Raw genomic sequence first — 26,369 nt, 5'->3', positions numbered from 1 at the left:
TTTTGCTAGTAACCACCATTTTTATTTCCAGAATTGGCATCTACAGTTACTTTAAGTACAAAATTAAAGCAAAACAAAAAGAAATGAGACTGTAGTGACTGATGGATCCCCACTGCAGTCTTTGAGCGACAAGGATGCGGAGACTGAGGTGGACAATCCAGCTGGGCAACGGACAGGTGCTAGATGATGTATTTGAAGCTGAATGTGCTGTCACAGGAGAGACGCTTGCCTTTGCAGCGGCCGCACAGGTCCTGTCTGTGAGGTCTTTTGGGGTCCACATGACGTGATGTAACCGAACACGTGCAGCGAGATTTCTTACAAGTCTGAAAATGACATTCTATAGTTAAATGCATCTGCAAATGATTTAAAATGAATAAAAGACAGCTGCTTGTACTGTACACCATTGACACTCCCTAGTTTTTTTTACATTGAGACCAGTGTAGTGGCAGATTAAAGCTGCACCAGTTTAAATGGTTTTTAAAGTAATCTTTGAAGTTTGCGGAGGTCCTCTCCTCAGGACCTCGGTTTGTGAACTTCTAGGTTTACCTGACAGGTTATGTCCTCAACACGGTAGGGGTTGAATGACTTCTGACATGTTCTGCAAAACTGCTTGAAATACACCTTTAAAGACAAAGTTTGAATCGGTATAATGAATTGTTAGATCATTAGATATTGAATTGTTAGATGTGCCAAAACTAAGGATAGGGGTGTACATTTTAAAATTCAACATGGTTTAATCTTCATTGCACATCTATCAAGCTACCTTGTTTGTGCCTTGGACACACCACACATAAGCACTTTCCCAGCGTAGGTTGCAGTCTTTGCAGTGATAGAAGCCATACTTCTGCTCTAAAAACTGCATTAAAACGAGTTAATACACTAATAACTAGTTCAAAACGGACCATGAACATTTAAGGAACCCATTTCTCCCACCTGGAACCTCACGCGAGCCTTGAATCTGGCTTCGTCTTGTCCGGTTTTCACCGTCTCGTCGCTCTTCTGCTCACCGGTTTCCGTCTGTTTGTTTTCATTTTCCTCGGGACTAAGCGGTTCTGTCGCGCTCTCCTCGCCCTCTCTGCACTCGTCTTTCTCCGCACTCTCCGCCTTCTCGGTGTTGTCCACCGTCTCAGGGGCCTCAGGCTCCGTGTCCTTCTCCTCCTCTCTGAAGAGGGACACTAGTCTCCTGGACTCGACCGGAGAGTAAACGGCTTGAGTGCGCGGGAACCGGACACCGCCGCTGATGGGGCTCCCTGGGACCTGGACCTCCTGTCGCCGCCGGCGAAGGGCATCACGCTTCTGGGCCAGAAGCGTCCGTGGGCCCAGGGAGCACTGGATGGACGCGTCGGTCTTCGGGTTGACCTGGATCCCCACGTCTTTGGTGTTGGCTTTCCTCAGACGCGGGGTGAGGTTGGGGTTGATCTGAGATAAGATGGACTTCAGCTGCGCTCTGTGGTAATTATCGTAGCAGGGCTCACCTTCACCGTAGTTGGCGAAGTAAGCTTTCTGCCTCCAGCTCTTGAACTTGGGGTATTTGTAGGAATAAGGGTTATAAGAAGAGTAAAGATAGTTGTCGACTGTCTCGTTACAATATGTAGCCATTTTTCGCTTAGCCGGTTGGTGAAATGCATTGTAAGAGTTTAAGTAGACGCAACGGACACAAATAGAGATCAGGTGCATAATTAACTCCAATTATCAGGATTCCAAAACAAAAAAGCGTAATTGTTAGGGTATATTCAAAAGGTGATTTCCAGGCTTGGAAACAATCATAGAAATGTAAAGCTTTTTGTGATGTCAGCTGTTTGGGAACATACGCTATGGTTTCTACTTGGATGTTTTTATATTAAGTAATTATTTTTCTTGAAATATTTGTTAGTATTAAAAAATACTAGGCCTACTGCTAAATAATTAATTTACATAACTATAAAATAACTTTTGTACCAGTCTGACAGTGATATTGTATAAATAAATTATAATATTACATGCATATTGTCATAAACATTTATTTATCTTGCAGACATTTTCACATATTCTGATAAACATGTACAATATTTTCATTTCAGTTACAGTGATGGAATGCATATTCAGATGTTATCAGATGGAAACTATCACATGATCACTTCTTGTCCAGAATGAACATTATTTTACATAAATCTGTTTTTATTTTTTTTTATTTTTTGCCATAGGCTTTTAAGTTTTTCAAAATCACATTTGTTATATGACACTGACATGCTGTAGCATTTTTTGTCGTTGATGATGCTATTCACTTTGTTTAAATAATTAATTTTGATTTAACACCATATATCAGGTTTTTCATTCAAACATGACTGCATCTTGTTAAACTGACTTGAAATGATTGCTATTTGGCATAACTCCTGGCACAAACTTTGAAAGAACATGTTTCAATCAAGTACCTCAAAATAAGTGTTAAGCTTTCCATCCTGCTTTGCACAGGACTGGATATGGGGAGAGAAATGTTTGAAATAAAATTTAATTCATGCTTTTTTAGTAAAATGTGATAATAGAGAGACTTTTTCATGTCCAGTGCTCTATTATGTGGGACTTTTCTCTCAGTGTGTTTTGTCCATCATGGTGAATTGTGGCTGGGTTGAGGACCTGCTTTAAAAAAAAAATCTAAAGTAATTTAAAGAAATTACTGTAATGAGAGTGCTAGTGCATGATGTACTCGCAGTACTTCCATTAAACTACTAACATCTTCTGTAAAGAAAGTTATATCTTACTTGGTAATGTTATTATAACACTTTGGATAAACTTGCATGGACATTGGTCCTATGTCCTAATAACTTGATTTATTCATGTCCAAATAACATGGTACAAACACGAGGAATCGCTGTCCATGATTGAATCATGTTCAGCCAAAGAGTCATTTTTTGAGTGTATAAGCTGTGGTAATCCTGTAAAATTCCATTCTTCTTGAAGTAATAAACTCAGAAAACATATTTTCTCCCAGGTTTGGCATCAGAAGCATACAGTGTGATGTGCAAATATAAAGCCAACACACATACCACATGGGATGTGAATCAATCTTCTCATCCTCTTGGTCCACACAATCAAATAAACCAATGTAATTCATTTACTGAGGTAATGGCACTGACTCATTTACAAACAGCAGCATCAATCTATATTAATGCTGTATAATTTGCACACTTCTGGCAGTGGCTTTGACTATTAATTTTTTTTGAATGAATGAATGAAATAATCTCAGTAATAACAAAAATATATAATTCATATTTTATATACAGACAAACCATCTCTCTTTCTAATCTTATTTATCTTACAGTGTATATATATATATATATATATATATATATATATATATATATATATATATATATATATATATATATATATATATATATATATATATATATATTATACTAATGTTTTAAATTATATTTTTTATGCTAATTTTAGAAATATTCTATTGACTGGTTATATTTGGCTAGTGGGTTTAAATGAAGCTAATGTTGTCAACTTTAGTATGATGTCATGATATTAGTTTTCATTTTCACAGTCACTTTTGGCACATATTAGTTTTAATGCTGTGGGTGATTAAGAAATTCAGCAGTGAGTGATGGCATGAATAAATCCTGATGTAAATGTGCAGGTCCAGTGTCTGTAGTAAGTCTGAAGTCAGTTGTTTTTGTTCCCTTATACAGCTGTGGGGCTTCCAGCACCATCCCGTGACTCCAGCACGATGACATTGGGGTCGCTCTCTGTTACCGCACCATACGTAGAATCAAACGGCAAGTCTTCTTCCTTCATTCTCTTGTAGGATATGTTTGAATCATCGTCAGCATCCTCCGTGAGGTCCTGTTTATGTAATACCTCTTTCCTGTACATGTGGTAAGCCAGAATGAAGATGCCAGCCTCTGCTGCCTGGAAGAGCGCGTACAGCAGAGGAAACATATACATGCCTCCCATCAGCTGTGGAGGGAACGCCAGCTTCAGGATGGCCGTGCACAGCTGTACGTTCTGACAGCCGGTCTCTAAAGACACAGTCCTCCGACTGTTGGGGGGAGATCAAAGAGCGTTGCAAGGCCGTATCCTGCCGCATAGCCAGCCATGGGCATGAGTACGGCCACCAGGTAGACAGAGGCAGGGATGGTGGCCAGCAGCTCCGGACCCAGCATAGTTCCAGTCATGATGAAGAGCATCAGCAGAGTGACCAGAAGAGACCACAGAGACACCTGGAGCAGAAACACTGGTAAGTCTTCTAGACAGCAGATTTGATATAGGCTGTTCTTCTGTTTAGTTACATCACTTTTATATTTTAGCGATTCAGCAAAAATGAATATGCAACATTTTTATTTTGTTATATATTCTTACATATTCTTGAATTATTGTTTATTTATTGGTCTAATGGACTTATTTATTATTTATTGGTCTAATGGACTTATTCTCACAATATTCTATTTTTATTTTATGAGTCGAATGGACAAATTTATATTTTAATAAAATAATAATAAATTGTATTTAGTATAGTACCATTAAAAGAGTACTTTCTCAAACACGGGCAAACAGAACAATCCAAATTAAAACAAAAATAGAGAATGACAATCAGTTAAAACAAGAGGGAAATAAAATGTTTTAAAAATACCTAAGGAATATTTGTATTTTATTTTATGGCTGTAATGAACCTTTTCTCCTAGTAATTTGCTTGTTCTGTCTTATTTTATGGGTCTGATGTTCAAATTCCCCCAATATTTTATGTTATTTTCTGTTCCTAATCCACATATTTTTACAACATTTGTATTTTATATTCTGGGTTTTAGGAAAATATTCTCACAGTTAATAGACATTTTATTTGATGGGTTTAATTGACATTTTAAAAACACTGATATTTTAAATTCTGTGTCTAATGGAAATATTCTCACTGTGTTTTTTATATTCTTGATCTAATGGAAGTCTTCTCACAATGTTATGATTTACTTTGCTTTTAAAATTAGCAGAAATTAGCTATGAAGGGTTATAATTCTTGTATGACCCGGGGAATTAATCCTGGAAGGATGATATACTACTAGAGGAGAAAAGTGCAAGCCATGAGTGACAAATCAGCCCATTTTTATCCACTCCACTTAATGTGCTGCACCCCCTTCATTCCTTTATCACACTCTCCATCAGCCCTGCCCTCCCCTCCCCTCCTGCATCTTCTCTATCTCACAGTCGCCGCTGTGCCCTTACCAGGCTGTTCTTAGATAAGCTCAACTGAAAGGAGGAACCCATGCGCGCATGTGACGCCACCTCGCCCCGGGCACTTCAGTCTCCTTTTAATGGCCAGAGATGTTGGACATGAAGGCGACATAAGAAACCCATCACAACCAGTGATATTTCAGAAATGACAGCAGAAAAAAAAAATTCTTTATGATGAATCTCCACTTATTGACTCCTCCAAATAAAATCAACTTATTCAGATATTTCAGGTTCCTTTTCCTAATAGTAAACATGCACAGCTTTGGCACTGCTTTGAACGACTTGTAGACAAATGAGGTTTTTGCATTAAGTCACCTTGATGATGATTTCAGCCACTCGAGTATAGCGGTATCTGAGCCAGACCCGAACCCGATGGGAATGAGAGTGCTGCAGAGTGTGAGAATGATCGCACCGAAGGGCAGAAGGTTCACCACGGGTGTGTTGATCCACGCGCGACTGTACATCCACAGACACAGAGGCATGAGAACGAGAGCCAGAATAGTGGATGAGATGGTCATGATGATGCTGGAAAACAAAGTCCATCAAAAGAAATTTATTAACCAAGACGGCCAAAAAAGCAACATGTTATTCTGACCTTTCTTTGTTTCTGTATAATACATTATTGCATATCTTCATGAATATTGATATTAAGTTGGAATGACATAAAGAGCATACTGAAAAAAATAAAACACAATGTGTGATATGTGCAAAAATACTTGTTAAAATAACAGATATTTCAAAGCACTGAGTTACAGCATCATCTTTTCTCTTTTAATTTTTATGATATATTTTTATTATATTTCTTAAATATTTAATTAATATATTTATTGAGTTCATACAATTAGTATTTTTTATTATATTTTCAAACAGGTCAAAGTGTCTGAATAATTTCTGGTCCAAAATTTGTATCAGTTTTACTGGTAGTCCACACTGTATGAAGAATTTTAAAGCATGAAATATTTTTTATAATATTCATAAATGAAAATTTCTCGCAATATTTTATTTGAAATGGACGCATCATAACAATATTTTATTCATCAAATAATTTTTCTAAACGAACAGTCGGATGTAGACATCATCTGACAGCTACCTGAGGTTCATCTCTCCGTTGACCAGCAGTGACAGGATGTTGGAGAGGTTTCCTCCAGGGCAGCAGCCGCACAGCAGCACGGCCACAGCGGCCACATCGTTGAGGGAGAAGGTCAGAGCCAGGAGGAAGGCGATGAGGGGCATGAGGACAAACTGGCACACCACCGCCAGCAGGACTCCTATGGGCTTTCGGATGTGCTCGCCCAGCTGACTGAGCTCCACCGTGCAGCCCAGCCCCAGCATGGTGAAGCACAGGACAAAGCCTACAAACACGTTAATCCCGTGACTCAAGGGTGAATCCCAGAAAGCCACAATCAGGTGAGTGGGCTCTTCGGAGGGCGAGAACGGACCCGCCAGGAGCCCCGCTGGAGCCGCGTCAGTCCTGAAGCTGCTGAGCACAAGTGAAAGAGGCTCTTCTGTGGCTCGCAACCCTGCCATGGAAGGACTCTCGGAGAAGCTGACTGGATCCTCTGTGAAGTTCAGAAGTTGCATGAGCGCTGCGGTGGACGCGTAGGCGCTCGGCTCGCTGTTGGAGCTCTCCATCGTGTCTCCAGGGTACTGGAGCTCTCCAAAGGATCCTCCGGTCTCCGCTGACCGCTGGTGTCCCCTCCCTGAACTGAGGAGGAAGGCGCGCGGTCCCCTAGCGGCGCAGAATCATTGTATGACTCTCAGCAAGGGCTGAGGGGACACAAGGCTGTCCCGCGTGGAGCGCGCGGTGCCACTGGGAGGGGTTTGGCGCGGAGCGCGCGTCACCAAGAGAGAAAAATCTTTTAAGTTTTATTGTCCACATGAGCGAAACCGTGTTCTGATATATTTAACTAACAACATATGACGTATCAATTAGCTTTTTTATTCCAATAACCAACAATATTCAATTTTTTTGGTGAAAAAAAAAAAAACTTTTAAACATACAAGGAAACCATACATTCAATTAAAATTATTACTCATTTTGGAATATATCTCATACCTAAAAATTAATGTCAGTTGTACTAAATATTAGGCTACATTGTTTTCCACTGACAAAGATTTTTTTATTAATGATGAAAAATATGCAATCGATGTAAGAGGTATATCTATACTGTTATTTTGCATATATGGATGTATATGTTTTGTAACTTCTGTTTTCCTGTTAAAAATCAATGGAAAAAATAAATAAATGGATATGCAGTGTGATAAAGTAATTGCTAAAAGTATGCGACAACAAGAAAATAAATAACATTCAAAATACAGCCTTTATACCAACCCAGCTTCTCCACATAATCAGTAATTTTCTCAATAACATCTTAAAGCAACTTCACCAAAATATTTTTTTTACTAATTATTATTAGCTTGAATGATGCTTAACATTATTATTATATCCGTTTTTCAAATAGATTACAGATTTTTAATAAAAAATATTTTTAAGGAAAATCTCTCCAAGTAGGCTATCAGCACTGCCTAATAATGTTTAATACTGCCTAATAATGTGTCAACTACTCATAAACACTTTTGCCTTATAGACATGTTATTTAACATTTCTTTAAATTATGCTCTGAAATCTCCATTTCAAACAGGATCAAAAACGTTAAAACTGTACTTTTAAAGAAGGAATATAAATTGATCCCCGATGTGTCATAGCTATTAAAAGGGCAATAAACAAATCCTTGGGGCAGCTGTTATATACGGAAGTCACTTATATGTACTAAACACAAGTGAACTCTATGCTAGGAATAAATCAACAGTTTACATGAGAAAATAATGTAAGCTTTAGATCTTTTGAAGTCGTGAAGTTGAATGACTGGCTCCTGCGCGCTCGCGATGACGGTGGTCTTCTGTTGCCGTGACGCCCTCTCGTGCCACTTCAGCGCCAAAACAACTGAGCTCGTGTGCCCTGACGCTGGCATCTGTGGCCTCTCTTTTTTCCCTGGAGACGGTCTCCCAGGACACACCATCTCTTTAACCATCCAGTTCAGCACCTGACAGCCATCCCAGTCCTGGATGAGTTACACCTGCTACCCGGCAACCAACTGAGGAGTTTACCAGCAGATCTTCTGAAGGGAGACATACACTTTTGACCTCACAGGTGAATGTGTGTGTGTATAGAAGCACCGGGTCAAAATGTTAAGATTCTCTGTCTAAGTTACATGTCTGACTCTGAATGCATCCATTTGTGCGGAAACGCTATTGTAAAATAATACCACGAAATTTGACTGTTTGTGTTTATCTTATAGGCTACTATTTTTCTAAAACAAATTCTTAGCTTTCAGAATGTATTTTTTTGCAGTAACGTTATTCAAACAGGGAATGTATTTTTTACCATATTTAGTGGCGTGAAATGTCGCTAGGTTCAAATTGAGCGAAAATCGAAAATCCCTTCCTTTTTACTTAACGTTTGTCGATAAGCCATTTTTTCATTTCGTTTTTATTGTTTCTCATATAATGTTTAAAGAGCCACACAGATGGGAAATCAAAAATGACCTGAATTACAGTGTATGATGTAGCTGTCCATCAGTGTAAACAATGTGCAAAGTAATGAAACCAAAAAGTACACGATTTATAAAGTTATTGGCTTCTAAAGTAAGGAGTCGACTCTGAATCGCTGAAACGAGTCGTTATAGATTTCAAATATTTTGCCCATCTCTATGTACGTCACTAGGAACACTGCATAATAATCTCCGCCTACCGTGTTGAGAGAAACGATGCTCTGACCATAGACAGTGGCTCTGACCTGCACCATCCCCCACACAGACGCCCTAGTCTGGTTGGTGTGATAGCGTCATGTCGAGGAGACAGTGTGTTTTTAATTGTAAAGGCAAGTTTGTTTTATTTTCCCTGCCAAAGAATGAAAATCAGAAGAACCAATGGCTAAAATTCATTTTTACCACAATACCAGAGCAGTACAACAAATCCCTTTTGTTGTGTTCACAACATTTCACTGATGACTGCTTTTCTAATCTCGGTGAGTAACTTACAGCGGGATTTTCAAAGCGTTTGGCCATAAAAGATGGTTCATTACCAACTTTGTTTAGACCAAGGAGCATCTCCGAATCACAACGCGAAGTATGATTATGAAGTTATGTGTCTGTTTTCTCCAGAGCGTCTTATCAGTATGTGTGCTGTCTGCGCTGATCGTCATGTACAAACATGTCATTAAAATGAAGTGTAACTCCGTGAATACTCAACGAAGAGACATGAGAGAGATATCTATAGAAAGCTTGACATGTCTACTTTAAAACTAAACAAGTGCTGCCGAAAATATTCTGTGATAAAGTAATCCATACGAAAACAACGTGATGTCCGTTTTTCACGTCTCCCTTCATTATATCCATAGCCTGATTATATCTAATGTGACCGCGCTGAACGCGCTATTCAGATTCAAACTGAAGCGTGCGGCTTGAATACACCCACAAAGAAGAAAAAGCAGCGAGACTGTTCAAGTTTTTTATTTTACTGTTTGCTTTGAGGTGAGAGGAATAAGACATAATTCACCCCAAACAGATGCTAACGCATAGTTTACCGTGGAGGTTTGTAGGGAACAACCAATCAAACCTGACTATGTTAGTTGACCAATCAGAACACAGTATGCTACCGAAAGGTGGGGTTTAAGGAAACTGAATCTTTTGAACAGCTTCGCGCGAACACCCCACTTGACCGTTTGGGGATCTCTGAGAATTGAGGTAATTTTAAAATGATATTTTGACAAAATGACAATGTTTTTTAACCTTGGATGGATTTAAACCTAATGTAACGTTACAGGACTTATAAACAGTGATAGGAAGCTTAGAATTTTCATCTTACTGGCTCTTTGCTGAATAAGACAAAAACCGCTTGTGAACATGTCAAGTGACTTCACATTTACCTCAGAAGTCATTCAGTGTCCTTCGCGTGTTAGTTCTAAATTTAGACAGAAGCATATCGTTAAAATAGTATATTGGGGGAAAAACATAACTTTGCTTTCGTTGGTAAATAACAAAATTCTGTCAAAATATTTGAAAAGCCAAAACACCAATATGACACAGGTCACATATATGTTTGTGCTGTTTTTGTGTGTGTGTTTTTTTCTAACACTTGTCATCCAAATTGTGCTCAGACAACTGCAAGAGATACCTGCATGTTTTCCATCATGCTCCACTTCTCAATCTGGTGTTGAAAGACATCTCCAGCATCAACCCAGACTGGTTGCCCAACAACAGCATTATCACTTGGTTGGACTTGCCCTGAAACCACCTTTATGAGATTCCCAATGGCCCAACTCCAAAGTCTGAGTCACCTACAGGTTCTGCACCTCTTTCAGAACAAACTCATAGAGCTTCTACCATATTTTCTGCACTATAAGGCGCACTTAATTTTCTAAAAAAAATGACAGTCAGCCTTATAATCCGGAGTGTCTTATATATGGATCAAGGTGCTCTGTCAGAATGTTGACATTCCCTTTAGCACAGCTCCATCTACTGGATGCATAACGCAAACATGGTCAAACGTTTGAATGCAGTATCTTCTATTCTATTCGCTTTAGGGCTGGGATAAACAATAATTTTTTTAACGATTAATTTAGCGATTATTTTTTCGATGCATCGATTAATCTAACGATTCATTTTTCCAGACCGATTAGATTTCGATTATCTCCCCATTAATTGACTACTAACAATTTATACATGTTGATTTACATATCTGAATGAAAACGAACTTGAATTCCTTAACATTGCAATATATGTTTATTGCTCTTAAAATTACAAAATAAAAGACTAAGAATGCATTACTTTGCACTTGTATAGAGATAGCATTCAATAAAACCTTGAAGCCTTGAAAACACATAGCTTACTGAACACATAGGGCCTAACTTACTGAAAAAAAGTTCTTCTTTCAGATGAAAATAACAACAACTTGATGTCTAGCATTCAATAAAAAAGGTCACCCAAAATACTTGTTTAGAGCAATTGAAAGAACCAATGTAAACTTGAGGGCTTTAAGCTAATACAGAGAGTGCTTTAACAAAAAATGAAAAATAAAAATTAACAGTGGGAGCTAGCAGCCTGTCATGGAGAAAAAAAAAATCTCCGAATGCTCCACGTGAAACTCCCTTTTTCTATCGTGTCTAATGATTTTGGTTAATATGCACGAGGGAGAGAGAGAGCAAGAAGCGCTCGTGTAGTTTGAAGACTGTGAGTGTGCAAGCGCGTGAAACTTTGGTGTTTCGCCCTTTTTCTATAGTGTTTAATGATTTTAATTAATATGCACAAGGGAGAGAGAGAGCAAGAAGCGTGTTGTTTGAATACTGTGAGTGTGCGCGCGCAGCCGGGGCTCTCTCTCGTACGCGCCCTGTCAGGCGCAGCAGTCATTCTATTCTACATCACTCACCGATCAAATAAGGCTTTGACAGCAGCCAAAAAAAAAAAGATCAATGCAGAAAAACCCCATGATTGGTTATATAACGTTGGACAGAACTTTGATCCGGCCATCGCATAAATTCAGCGCACATAAGTTTAACGTTTTGTAAACGTTTTTTAGAGAAATAAAAACAGGTCGATGAATCAATGCGCATATCTTGCGTCTACGCCATCGATGACCTCAACGCTTTGTCCCAGCCCTAATTCGCTTTATAATCCGGTGCGCCCTATATATGAAAACATTTCTAAAATGGGTCATTCTTTGAAGGTGCGCCTTATAATCCGGTGCACCTTATAGTGCGGAAAATACGGTAATTGGGTGTTTAATTGCTCACCCTGCTCTAGAGAGACTTCTTGTAGACCAGAAGAAAATCCAGTGCCTGGATGTACAGTATTGTTCAAAATAATAGCAGTACAATGTGACTAACCAGAATAATCAAGGTTTTTAGTATATTTTTTATTGCTACGTGGCAAACAAGTTACCAGTAGGTTCAGTAGATTGTCAGAAAACAAACAAGACCCAGCATTCATGATATGCACGCTCTTAAGGCTGTGCAATTGGGCAATTAGTTGAAAGGGGTCTGTTCAAAAAAATAGCAGTGTCTACCTTTGACTGTACAAACTCAAAACTATTTTGTACAAACATTTTTTTTTTTCTGGGATTTAGCAATCCTGTGAATCACTAAACTAATATTTAGTTGTATGACCACAGTTTTTTAAAACTGCTTGACATCTGTGTGGCATGGAGTCAACCAACTTGTGGCACCTCTCAGCTGTTATTCCACTCCATGATTCTTTAACAACATTCCACAATTCATTCACATTTCTTGGTTTTGCTTCAGAAACAGCATTTTTGATATCACCCCACAAGTTCTCAATTGGATTAAGGTCTGGAGATTGGGCTGGCCACTCCATAACATTAATTTTGTTGGTTTGGAACCAAGACTTTGCCCGTTTACTAGTGTGTTTTGGGTCATTGTCTTGTTGAAACAACCATTTCAAGGGCATGTCCTCTTCAGCATAGGGCAACATGACCTCTTCAAGTATTTTAACATATGCAAACTGATCCATGATCCCTGGAATGCGATAAATAGGCCCAACACCATAGTAGGAGAAACATGCCCATATCATGATGCTTGCACCTCCATGCTTCACTGTCTTCACTGTGTACTGTGGCTTGAATTCAGAGTTTGGGGGTCGTCTCACAAACTGCCTGTGGCCCTTGGACCCAAAAAGAACAATTTTACTCTCATCAGTCCACAAAATGTTCCTCCATTTCTCTTTAGGCCAGTTGATGTGTTCTTTGGCAAATTGTAACCTCTTCTGCACATGCCTTTTTTTTAACAGAGGGACTTTGCGGGGGATTCTTGAAAATAGATTAGCTTCACACAGACGTCTTCTAACTGTCACAGTACTTACAGGTAACTCCAGACTGTCTTTGATCATCCTGGAGGTGATCATTGGCTGAGCCTTTGCCATTCTGGTTATTCTTCAATCCATTTTGATGGTTGTCTTCCGTTTTCTTCCACGTCTCTCTGGTTTTGCTCTCCATTTTAAGGCATTGGAGATCATTTTAGCTGAACAGCCTATCATTTTTTGCACCTCTTTATAGGTTTTCCCCTCTCTAATCAACTTTTTAATCAAAGTACGCTGTTCTTCTGAACAATGTCTTGAACGACCCATTTTCCTCAGCTTTCAAATGCATGTTCAACAAGTGTTGGCTTCATCCTTAAATAGGGGCCACCTGATTCACACCTGTTTCTTCACAAAATTGATGACCTCAGTGATTGAATGCCACACTGCTATTTTTTTGAACACACCCCTTTCAACAAATTCAACTAATTGCCCAATTGCACAGCCTTAAGAGCGTGCATATCATGAATGCTGGGTCTCATTTGTTTTCTGAGAATCTACTGAACCTACTGGTAACTTGTTTGCCACGTAACAATAAAAAAATATACGAAAAACCTTGATTATTCTGGTTAGTCACATTGTACTGCTATTATTTTGAACAATACTGTAAAAGCCTTTTGCTGCTCTGATAACCTGACTCACAGCTTCCTGCAGAAAAATATATTGGATAGTCCCCCACTGACAGTATTCCAGTGGCTCCAGCCAATCTAAATACATCCAGCTTGGAATTTTGACCCAAGATCTCTTAATACATTAGATTATAAAGAGACAACTGCAGCCTAAAATCAGTTGTGATCTCAACATTTTCCACAGTGTGTCTATGATCAATAGACAAATGCTATAAAATGTTTAAAGTTTACTTTAGTTTTGGCATGTCAATAAATTATAGACAAATAAGTGACAGACCAAAAAGCTTTTTTCAACTTTTATTTGAAATGAACGCAGGGGAAACCGAGCATCATGTTTGTGGAGATATAAAAGTCTTTACCAAAAAACAATCCGCAAAATATTTGTCATGGATTCATGACCATTCTAGGCTCAAGCATCCCACTAACTCTAAATGTCAGCACACAGAGGCATTTCACCGTTTAATAAATAAGCCTCTTAGAAGCGCATAGTATTTTGTCATAAATAGCAATAGGCATTTATAACACACCTTTATTACAAAAGCAAATATAAATGTTATCAAAGCAATTACAAAAATCAAAACTTGAGCAAGAAATGCAAAGAACCCTGAAGTAAATAATATTGGCAAAAGAAAGCAATTGGCACAAACCCCCCAAAAAAAACAAAAAACTTTGTAGCTATCACATAATTTCATAAATTATAGGCACTCATGATTTTAACAAACTTCCACAGTCTTAATCGTTTTCTAGTGTGCAATAAGATATCATCTCCATATATTCAGGTGGCACTTCCATTCAGTTACCAGTAAGCACCATTTTAATTCTCAGCCTTTTATCAATTATTTCACTCTGAGAATAACGACAAATAACATGACCAGGAATTTTCCAAAATTAGTACATAAGCACTACACTTCACCCACACACCACATCCTTTTATGACCCTTGCCACCGGGACATTATCGCTGGGACATTGACATTTGATGATACAACAGTTCACGTGTGAAGTTAGTCTCAGGCATTTTGACTAACTTGTCACTGATCCGGGTCTCTCGTGATCCGTTTCCTTGAAATGAGCAAAAGCATCAATCCCGCTGTGTATCTGAGGGCTCAATCTAAATATGTTTGTTCAAAGACTCTGAAATGCGTCCATTATTCAGACACTTTAAATCCTTTGGAAACATAGCTTTGCAGTTGAGATTTAACAATGACATTCAGAAATAAAAAGCCCAAAAATAAAGATTAGTAAACATACACATATATATTTATAAAGACCGAATACTGTATGAATACTCTTTGAAAGAAATATTTTAAATAATGATTTCAAATAAATTAGAGGTCACATAGATATGAAAGACATTCTGACAGAATGCAATTGCCATGCTGACTGTGTGTCGCCATATAAACCTTTTCTACTGGAGGCAAAAGTTAAGCTCAATTTGTATGTGCTCACAAGGAATCCTCACTTATGTTGTTACAGAGAAAACAAGTTATTCAGTATTCTTCTATAGTGGATTTGTGGGCATGTGCAAGCAGTTTTGTGGATTTGGAGCCATTTGTAGTACAGGTGCTGTTTGGTTGGTGAGGGTGAATCCTAGTCTGTTTTTTGTTGTTGTTGTTCTTTTTTGTTGTTGTTGTTCTTTGGCATTCTGTGGCATCCAGCCTGCCTTTCACATCTATCCTGCTGGGATGAGAGTTCTGCAATGTCACCTGAAAGAGGACAGAATCATTTGTTTGGAAGAATGTCTTTTTATTTGCGGGGGTTAAAGACGTGTCTCTATAAAGTGCCAGTTTGAACTGAAAGCCCATTTGTGCTGCTGGTTCTGGGTGCGCTCAGTAGCAGCCCTCTCTCCAGCTCTCGTCTCTGATTCCGCTGTATGTCCTCGGAGCTGGAAGAGATCTGTGGAGCAAATAATACACTCAGTATGGACTTCACCAGGTTAAGATATGTTTATATTGAGTTCTGAAAACCTGAGAGTACCTGCGCACAGGCTGGACCAGTTTGCTGCGAGGCACTGGTAAACCTCCTCCAGCAGTGGCGGCAGGGCGGGGCAGGCCACTGCGGGGCGGGGCCATAGAGCGTGTGGGCGTGGCTGTGCCTGAACCATGGTTAGACAAAACCTTAATGGGCTGACGGAGAGCCAAGGGAGATGGGGCAGCAGGAGTCCGCAACTTACTGGAGGAGGGCACTGAAAAAGAAAAAAAGAGGGAAAATAAGTGGGAAAGATAGAATTAGGGAATGAAAGCAACAGATGGATCTAAAGGATCTATTTACTACCTGATACAAGCCATTCATGGGACCACAGTCATGAGTTAATGGAAATGGAATTATAATGACAAATAACAATGAATTAAGATGGATGCAATCTTAAAAACCAAAAGAATGCAATTAGACAACTTTAACTCGTTAAGCTACACATTAAACATCACCAGTTAAATAAACACGCTCCTATGTAACACACATAGGATCATTTTCCACATTCACAGAGCACAACACTAGCATTAATGACATTCAACACAAAGCTGATAGAAAATAAAGCACAATAAGAATGGATGGATGGATTTAAATAGCATTGATCAACTAGTGTTTACAAGCATTTAAAATAAAATACTAGTTGTACAAATGTCTCCTTGTTGCAAAACGGGTAACAGCACAACCACAGTTCAAACACAATATACTATTCACACAAGCTTGCACAACATAAAATATCACAGCACTGAAAAGCTGCATTCATCAGCGTATATACTCACTGCAATCTGTTTCATCTCCAAAGCAACATGTGAGAGGGACTGGGTAAAAGATGGAAAAGAGAGGGTTGGGTTTGTATCCGCTACAAAAGCTGTCAAATTTCTCAGGTCTGCATTTCTTTTTAAAGTGCAAGTATGACTGACAAACTTTATTTAATGCAACCAAAGTGCATTAAATAAATAATTGGAATTAGACAGATGGCTTCACAGACTACTGGAACTTTTGGTTAGGTGGCAGTTTAAGCAGTTCCATGTAATAAAAAAGTACAAGACATGGCACATTTGTACCAGAAGGGGGCAGACCCACAGCAACCCTACAGTATCTCTCACACTATAACACTGCAAAGAAACCACAGCATTCACAATAACAGGTGAACAAACTATTCTCAAAAGCCACTCCAGATCAATATACAACACAAATCAATCCTGCGCCTTTTTTTGGACTCGATGCTGAGACATGACATTTACAATTGAAGACTGACAGACAACAAATATTAGTGATCAATAACCAATAAACCCGTTTTTAATTACTTTGACAATAACTAAATGACCTTTAGACTGCAGACAATAGAAACAATCTAAATATAAATGTTTATCATTAATATTATTATTTTCTTATTCGTGGGAAAATTATCCATTCTCAACAATAGTGGTTAAATTACGCATTTTAGGCTTGACTGCTTTCACACCAAAGGAGAGCAGAAAAATTGTTTCAGAATTAAAAATCCCATTCATAACCTTTCCCAAACCTACCAGGTTGGCATGCGATAATATGTTTATTTTTTTATTTTTATAAAAAATAACTGGGTAAACCACCCTTAAGTTAATTTTTCAACCATAACCCAGACCCCCCTCTTTTCAAGAAGACCTGGGTGTGATTTCTTATCTGAGGTCAGTAAACAGCTTCAACACCAACCAAACACTACTCTAACAATGGGGTTATAAGTGTCAAAATGCCATAAAATACTTCCAGGACAGTCTACTATTCTGACTGAGTCTGGGTGACCTGCTCAGTGCATTACCTCGTAGAGACGTAGGGCTCTGGAGTCTCTCTTTTGGTTTTGGGGAGGAGCGAGTAGGTGCGGAGAGCCTTTGGTGTGACACTGAGATAAGAGACAAGCAGACATTATGTTTTGATTCAGGCTCATTTGAGCTCAGCAGTCCACCTCCAACTGCAGGCACTTAACCTCCAACCAGAGCTGACTAAAACGTTAACCAAAACATTTAGGTGACGCCAAGGCAAAGACACCCAGCTAGGGTCAGGTTTAATTCAAGGCAGAGCTATTCCATGCATGGGTGAGATAGGAGACCACTTCTAACCAGCCACCAGAGGGCACCACAGCCAAAGCCAAGAGAAACATGAAACCCCGGGTGAGGAACAGGCAGGAGGCAGCACTACGCCAAGAGTGAATCCAACTACATCCAGACAACCAGCAAATCAGGCAAAAACAAAGGGTGTGAGGAAGAAACAAAGGCGGAGAGAGAAAAGAAGAAGCAGAGCATGCAGGGCAGGAAGGACAGAAATAACACCAGACTGTCCATATTACCAAATGAGGGGGAGAAGCCTGAAATACTCGCTACATTCAAGTATTTAAAGTCACTTAAGCATGGTAATGTCTTTGTGCTGTTTAAGAGATGACTGTTTATCTACGGTCACTAAAATACAGAATATTATTAACTTATTAAATATTTGTATACAGGGATTACAGAGTGACTCCAATCCTTTATTGATATTAACTGTTCACTGACAGAGACGTCTGGGCCTTATTCACTGACCTCAAATGGCTATAATGATTCAGTATGCGGTCATAAAAATTTTTTTTTCATGGGTATCTTTGTTCTTAAAAGTGGTGATCTGGACTTTTTCACTTTTTTGCTGGTTGTCGTGTCATGAAATGGTAATTGGGTCAGTTCATGAATATTAATTAGCTTACACAACACCCCCCCCCCCCCCCAAAAAAAAGAGAACAATTGAATTACAATGATATTGAAATTATAAGTTAAAACTGATCGCAATAAGATTTCACACGTATGCGAATTTCATTTAAGGGTGAAAGATTTCCACACACAGATTTTGCATAGGGTTTAAGTTCATGCAAATTCACTGCTCTGACCAATAGAACGTTGCCTGTTTTGAAAGTGACTTCTGTGTTTTCCATACATCACTACACTACAGACTAGAGACCTGCACTCCCAGAGCCACCGAGTGCGACACGGGACAATATTTGATGGGTGAATGCTCAGGCCCCATATTTCCTCTGAACATGAAATAAATCCAGGTTTATTATTATATAATTTATAGGCTATTTAGCCAAATTATTATAGGTATATTTTTTTATTTACATTTCTTAATTTATTTTATTTCTATGTTCTAAGTTCCTTCTTCATGTTCATCCATTTAATTAAACGCAAATAAAACGAAACATTTGTTTATTTTCCGTTTCTTTTTAAAATTTATATTCAACAGGGGAGCAAGTGAAAAAAATAACGGTAGCAGGCATATGCAATTTATTTAAAAAAAAATAAATACTAACGTTATATGTTTACTCGTGGGATTTTGCGGGCGGGTGCGGGATGAAACTTGATTGTTTGCAGGCGGGAGCGGGAGAAAATAACATATTTTTGCAGGAGCGGGCGGGACCGGGACGGAAAAATCCCTCCCGCGCAGGTCTCTACTATAGACAATAGACGAATAAAAAAATTAAGCACTGGATTATTACGCTAGAAAACATTTACTATGTTATATACTGTGCCAGATCAAAACTCCTGTATGTACATCCCTGCTGAAAGCCATTTCACAAAGGTACAGTGACAAAATCAGCCATGGGAAAAATGACACATGCTTTTAAATGTGATTGATCAAAGGCGTGTCATGGCATATGATTACTATAATCTGAACTATTTTATCCTACAAATAAAATGACAATATTAAATATTCTTGTGCCACATTAAACACTCTTTCAAGATCCATCATCTGAAGATTTACCTAAAACATTAAAAATAATCAATTGAAACTTTGTTTGAAAGTCAGTCAGGCTTTTATAGGAAATGCCAAGATGCCACTAAAATGTGATCTAAGAGAAAATGTGAGAAGATCTAACAGCCTCATCCAGCAAGCCAAGACACCGGCAGCGCAGTTAAGAGCACAGCGTGAATGTGCATCAGAAGCACAGAATCCAAAACCAAGAAGCGCATAGTCGGAAAAAGTCAAATGTTACCATACATCAAGATTTATGAACGGAATTACCTTCATGATAAATCATGAAGTCTTTTTGTGTGGTGATATTGTGTGCTCTACCGTATGTGTGTGTGCTGGCTGTTAAAAGCTCTACACGTGTGATTTGATGTATGGGTGCATGCTCACTGATGAAGTGTCTGGACACTCACTGGCAGACTGACTCTGGTGTCTGGGTGATCCTCCATTAGGCACTTGCAAGTTTGACTCACAACTCCTGCTGTTTTTAACTGGCTCTACAGTCGGTCCAGAGCTGGATCGTGTGAGGTTAGGTAGACTCCGTCTCAGCTTTTCTGCACACAAAAACAGAGAGGATGAAGAAACCAACATTTAAACTTACATTGTTAGAGAAACAGCCCAAGTGAAGTGTGACTGGAAGAAGATCTACCTTCATTCTTAATGGCGTTGGTCTGCGTGTCGTGGCCTTGCAGAGAGTGGCGGGGCTGCTGAAGGCGGCTGATGATTGGTTGGGGAGATCCGCGGCTGTACTCTAAAGAGCGGGTGGGTGAGCGGGCTCGAGGCGAGCTCCTGGGGGAGACGCGAGGTGAGGGCCGAGGGGAGGGGCTGAAACGGTTGACAGGTGTGTGGTAGGAATGGTGGACAGCCTCCTCATCATCTTCCAGGCTCTGTGCATCCAGCTCCTGGTCACTCAGAGTTCCTCGTCGCAACGACTGACATGATGAACCTGAGCTACGACGTGATGCTGTTGCAGCATATTCTTGCCTTAAACCTAAAAGATGTAAACAGATATACATTTGAATTTACATTTCAATCTTAATGCCATTTAGGCATTTTTCATTCACATTTAAGACCGTTTATGATCTGTTTCAGCAGCATTAGAACCAAATATATAACATGTATAACAAATGTACCTTTTCTTAGAGAGATGGTCCAGACTAAAAGACAATATTCAACACTTGTTAAAGAAAAGAGCACTCACTCTCCTCTTGCATGCGGGCGAGTATCTGCACGTCTGTGACGTCATTGAGTTTATATGTGGTCGATGAACCGACGGAGTCTTCGTCCATCTCTGGTGTGCTCAACTCACTGTCTACTGATGACTGTGGGCTCACTGCCTGTGCGTTTCTGTCAGCCGATCCACGCTGGTGACCTACACACACAACAAAACAAATAAATTACATTCATATGTGCCAAAATAAAAAAGGACATTGTTTCTATATAGTAACTCATAGGAAGTTACATAAAAAAAACACTAGAGAGATGTGTGTTTTCTGCTAAAGTCATATTAGCTATGTGAGGAATTAAATACCAGCCAACTATTTAATGTGTACTGAAAAGCATATTCAGTGGTAAAGTAGTGAAATATTCTATCATTCGCTATATTTTAACAGCTTTTAGCCAAACATTGGTGAGAAAATGGCAGTTTTTAACACATAAAGTAACAAATATGCTACAGTCCATACCACATAATGATGTAACATGGTTACTTTCACGATTAGTGATTGCTACCTATAAAAATAGCATTCCCCAACTGCAAATGAATAAACAACTTCAGCAGTCTCACACTTTTCCGTCACCTGTAAGTGACATAATGATTGTTTGTTTTATGTAACATATTCCTCAACTACTTCTTACTCCACGCTTGGAGTAAAGAGGCCTTTACCTGCACTGCTAGGCAGAACGAGCTGCTTGACGACAGGCGCTCTAGATGGAGTGGAGGACGGGGAGTTGAAGCCACTGCTGTAGGGACTGTTTGCCATGTTTGTGCTGTACGGGCTTCCGTAGCTCATTTGCGGACTGTAGGAACTGTTATATAGACTCCTCCGCTTGTTTGCTGCAAAAGAAAACAAATCTTGTTGAATGTGAAGTGAAAGCATTTTATGGTCCCTTTCTTAAGTTGTTAGTTTAAACAAACACCATTTATTTAGGAGGAACAAATTTCAGACAGCACCCGCTGTTATCATTAGGAAAAATAAATAGGCCTCTTATATGACATACTTCAAAACACAAAAACAACAGAAGGTTATATCCCACCCTCCCTCAAGCACACATACACAGATGCCATTTTACTGCATGCATGTTTCTGGAGACATACACAATATGGTTTACAGTGCATTAGGCATCTCAGAGAGTCAAATGAAGCATACAGCATGGCCAAGTCTAATAAAGAGCCACATTCTAGGTCCCGCTGGACCACAGTTAATCGCATACAATGCAGACTATTCACAATCTAAGAATACAAAGACGCATATGGACACCCACAAGAGCCTTACTCAGTAATTTAGTGGATGACAATGCCATTAACATCCAGTCAATTCTCTGTCTTACACACACAGACTCAATGTAGGCATTGTAGAGCAATGCAGCACCATGAACATGTAGTTGTCTATAATTGAGTCATAAGGTCAGACTCCTAGCTTAGCTGCAGCAGGGAGAATGTCTCGCTGTTAAAGCTTTTGGCAACACCAATGGCTAGAGAATCTGAAAACCATTAGCCAAGAAAGAGACTGTACTGTGTCTCTGAAGAGCAGAGCATAAAATAGAAGCCACGTCAGCTGCTCTCCCTGTGGATATACGCTCACATGATCACGCATCACTCGATCCTCTGTGTGTTTGGGCTGGAAAATTCTTAAATAAAAAGATCATATTAAATACATTCAATTAAATAACATTAAACTAAATAATTTGAATACTTTTAGACCTTTAGATATTTTCTGTGTGACCTAAAAACAAATAATGATATAAATGAATACATAACTTTTTTTATTGTAATAAATTATCCTTTATTTAATCAGTGACCTTGATAAAGTGCAATATTTTTCTTCATCATGATAATAAATACATATTTAGGATAAAAATCACTAAACTTTGTTTATTTCAAGTTTAAACAATAAATAAATATGATTTTAATATATACTTTTATAGTAAAAAATATTGTAGCTTATTTGTTTTAATATATAAAGAAATGCAACACTGATACTTCTATAAACATTTTGAGTGCAAAATCATTCAATCTGTTATGAAAAAAAGTTTAACTGCCGAATTCTCGGAATCTTTAAAAATCAGAGATCCTAATAAAATATCTTTTGAGAAACTAGTCTTTAGGAAACTTGCTATATAGCTATATTCATGATGTTGCTTAGTTTTATATTTGCAACAAAATCATCTTGAATATACTGGAAATACTTTCCTTTAGCGTGCATGTGTGTGTGTGCAGCTGTACACTCACGAGGCCATTAAAACATTTCCCCAGACCTATTCTTTCCTGCTCTCTTTGCATGGATCCATCCTTTCTCTGTGTCTCCCGTCTAATGACTTTCTCCCTCTACTCCTGCCCTCACACAGCATGTGCTTTATTCAGAGAAAACAGCAATGCTCTCCCCACTCACTTCCTAACAGATCAAGCAGTGAACTGCATTAACACCAGACCATCAGCCACGCTACGCATACATACACAACGCTTGTGCTGGGACATAAAAACATCAACACAGACACAGGAATCAGCATGCATGCTAAAAATGCTGAATGTGGAGAATGACTGGTCTTGGATTTGGGCTGGTGTGGATGACCTCTGACCATTGACCGTTTTGTGTTTGTGGACGTTGGTGTTAAAAATGAAGCCAAGAGCGAGGGCTTCCCTCATTCAGCAGAGACTAAAAGAAATGAGTACTGACACACACCGCTGTAAGCCAAAAATACCAGACTGTAAGGACATTACAATCAAGGACATTTACCATCAAGAGTCAACAAAACATTTCAGATACAACACAAACTACATGAGGTGGAGAATTGCTAATATATTACAACACAGGCACACAAGTGTGTCTAAAATCCATTACCTAAAACTGACTCAAAGTGTGTCATGAGAGTGTTTTTCAGTGTCTTTTTAACAGACAAAAATAGATGTGTCCTTAAAACCTAGCCTGAAACAACCTAGTCTCACAAGTCAGACTTTTGACTACAGGCTTTAAAGGAGAAGACAACTTGCAGAATAAAATTTCCTTATAATTTACTCAACCCCATGTCATCCAAGATGTTCATTTCTTTCTTTAGTCAAAAAAAATGTAAGGTTTTTGAGGTTAAACGTTCCAGAATTTTTCTCCATATAGTAGATTTTAATGGGGTTCAAGCAGTTGAAGGTCCAAATTCCAGTTTCAATGCAGCTCTACATGATCCCAGCCGAAGAATTAGGGTCTTGTCTAGTGAAATGATCCGTCATTAAAAAAAAATATATATATATTACATACTTTTAACCACAAATTCTTGTCTTGCACTATAGCTCTGCAATGCATGTCTACGACTTTACAAATTACGTGATCACAATGGAAAGGTCACGCGTGGTTAGTTCTGTTGGTGTACTCTGGTTCAGAAAGATAGGGTAGGGTGAAAAATAAAGAAAACCGTTTGTATGTACTTTGTATGTAACAGTTTGTTAGTAAAAATAGCTGTTCTAGTCAGATCATGCCATTTTCATCAAGGCCTTTTTTTTTTTTTCAAGCTCTGTGCAACTGGCACTAGTGGATGGAAGAGACTGTCATGTAAAGAGTTTTTGTGAAATCTGAAACTGATGCTACCATAGACTTTAATCTTATCTGTAGGAAAGCTTCATCTAAGCCAGGATGGAAATTCCAAAAGTCTTTTCCATCTTTCAGAATGTCCTTAACTCCATATATATGGCCAAAGCGAGCCAATGGCCATTACATTCCAGTCCATCAGATGGTTTGGCTCATCCGAACTCTTTCCACCAGAACACCGCCACACAGAGTCTACTAATACTGCATTTCTTTCTCTCCAAGAAAGAGGAGGAGGAGAAATGAGGACAGCTAATCAGTCATATCTCTGGCGAATACATCCATATACTGCAAAAAAGACAAGATAAACACTGAAAAGATGCTTCACTAACTCTGCTTTTTATCTTGGCCTGGACTTAGTGGACAGCAGGGCCCATTACAGGATAAGATACATGGGCTTAAATGTCTAATGACTGTCAGTCAAGCACATTTTGTTCATCTCAATGGACAGTCCACATGGAAATGAGGTGGTTTATCAGCACGTATGAAAGTTGTTTTGAGGGGCAGGGCAGAGGGAGAGAAAGAGAATATATGTGAGAGAGTCCTGTAGTAATGAAAGTTCATCAGAGCAACATGAGCTGATTAAGGACAAACACAGAAACTAAGATGCAGTGAGAACGAAGAGAAAAGGCAGAATGAGTGCAAGGATGATGAAAGTGTACATAAGTAAGGCCTGTCAGATCTTTAGAGAAACAGCATAGAAAAAGTCAGATGCAGTGCAATGCAAGTTGATGATGTGGCCAGAGAGAAAAAAATGACTTGTTCTCTCAGGGGAAAGTGAATATCCGCTCTAACCAGTCAAAAGGATGCTGTAAAGACTGCACTGAACTTGTTGAAACACAGTATAATGACACTGTTCAAGAGTATGGATAGCACTTAATACACTCTGGTGTACATTTATTGATTTTTAAACACAAAATAGCACACAATTAGATAAAAGAAAATAGAGAAAAATATTTTTGGTTGATATATATTAGATAAACTAATATCAGCTAGTTTCTAACAATTAAAATCATACAATAAAATAATTGACATCCCAGATTACAATCAGGTTGATAATCTCATTTCATTTTCTCAGGGTTACACATCCGGTAGTGTTGACTGCTTTTGTTCAAACTGTATTGGTTAAGCTCAACCTTTAATTATGTTAAAAATATTTAAAATTATCAAACAATTATTTATTAATTAGTTTATGTAAAAAATTGATTACAACCTACCAATTTGGTCACAAAATAGCTAGCCCTACTAACACCTACTAAACTAGCAACAAATTCTGGCACTTCTTTTTTTTTTTTTTTTTTTCTAATATTGAACAAAATTTGCTGGAAAAAAAAAAGAAAAAAAACTTCTGTGAAGATTTTTTTAAACATGCAAATTTTCCATTGTCTAAATTATTAAACAGATTTTGTATTGGCAATAGTGATTCTTCTAACAAGAATAAAAATAAATAAATAATTGAAACCATCGTGTTTTGTCAAAGACATGAATGAGTCTTGTTATTAAATCTCAGCCTTTCCTTTTGTCCTCATGTCCAGTGAGTTATGTAACCATAGTTATGACTACAACCTTATGGAACTGTTTGCATTTTTGATGGAAGTGTAAATCCCTGGACCGAGTTACCATGGCTAGACAAACAGACTCCCCAAACAGCAGACAAGTTTACAGCAGAAGCGCCCAGGCTCTGTTTCAAAACATAGCTGTCTACTGCCTTTTCACAAAGCTTGCATATAGCTTATCAGAGTGCTGAGTCACACTCTTCAGCCTTCTTAGTAGAATTTATTTGTGTGTGCAAACATGTCCATCTCTATTTTACTTTCTCAAAGACACAGATGCGCTTCACGGGGGAACTGGTTCTGAAGAGGGCACAAGAGAGGCATACAAGAAAAGAACAAGCTATAAGAGAGAGACAAAGCTGACAGGTGTGTCCAACAGGATAGAGATTTGACATGCGTCCCACACATCTGCACTGGCTCTCTCTTCACTCTCTTGGCAATGGCTCTAAGGAATTAGCGATGCTTCAGGTAAAATGGAAACCGCGATACACACCTTACACACTCAGCATGGGCTGTATGCCTGCTGACAATGAGCTTTACACAGTGGGTTGGTGAATGAGCTTTCTTTTATTGGGAGTGTTTTGATAAATAACGAAGAG

The 26,369-nt window shown here is 38.6% G+C and overlaps 2 protein-coding genes and 2 pseudogenes across 6 annotated transcripts in view; 1 reads left to right on the top strand and 3 right to left on the bottom strand.

Annotated features, from left to right (window-relative positions):
• Positions 1 to 1,635, bottom strand: LOC113063299 (zygote arrest protein 1-like). Its single transcript, XM_026233585.1, has 4 exons — positions 934 to 1,635; positions 764 to 856; positions 547 to 621; positions 1 to 323 (listed from the first exon to the last, which is right to left on the bottom strand). Exons 1-4 carry the CDS (start codon positions 1,597 to 1,599, stop codon positions 180 to 182), a joined length of 978 nt encoding a protein of 325 aa, XP_026089370.1. The 5' UTR covers positions 1,600 to 1,635; the 3' UTR covers positions 1 to 179.
• A 1,757-nt stretch (positions 1,636 to 3,392) lies between these two features.
• LOC113063298 (sodium/bile acid cotransporter 4-like) lies at positions 3,393 to 7,302 on the bottom strand (annotated as a pseudogene).
• A 160-nt stretch (positions 7,303 to 7,462) lies between these two features.
• Positions 7,463 to 14,514, top strand: LOC113062704 (uncharacterized; annotated as a pseudogene).
• Positions 13,993 to 26,369, bottom strand: part of slain2 (SLAIN motif family, member 2) — a 25,698-nt gene continuing 13,321 nt past the window's right edge. For 2 of the 5 annotated variants that reach the window (XM_026233580.1, XM_026233584.1), the window contains exons 3-10: positions 21,310 to 21,480; positions 20,626 to 20,796; positions 20,074 to 20,415; positions 19,838 to 19,978; positions 17,473 to 17,553; positions 16,454 to 16,492; positions 15,684 to 15,891; positions 13,993 to 15,602 (exon numbers count right to left, since the gene is read on the bottom strand). In XM_026233580.1, the coding sequence (XP_026089365.1) occupies positions 15,536 to 15,602; positions 15,684 to 15,891; positions 16,454 to 16,492; positions 17,473 to 17,553; positions 19,838 to 19,978; positions 20,074 to 20,415; positions 20,626 to 20,796; positions 21,310 to 21,480 (1,220 nt within the window). In that variant the 3' untranslated portion in view covers positions 13,993 to 15,535. The remainder of the gene's footprint in view (positions 15,603 to 15,683; positions 15,892 to 16,453; positions 16,493 to 17,472; positions 17,554 to 19,837; positions 19,979 to 20,073; positions 20,416 to 20,625; positions 20,797 to 21,309; positions 21,481 to 26,369) is intronic. The other 3 variants (XM_026233582.1, XM_026233581.1, XM_026233583.1) reach the window with 3 other exon arrangements.

This window comes from Carassius auratus, chromosome 45, assembly GCF_003368295.1.
Source record: "Carassius auratus strain Wakin chromosome 45, ASM336829v1, whole genome shotgun sequence".
NCBI classification, from domain to species: domain Eukaryota; kingdom Metazoa; phylum Chordata; class Actinopteri; order Cypriniformes; family Cyprinidae; genus Carassius; species Carassius auratus.
Note: the sequence above shows the minus strand (reverse complement) of the source record. Positions and strands in the feature narration are given on the sequence as shown.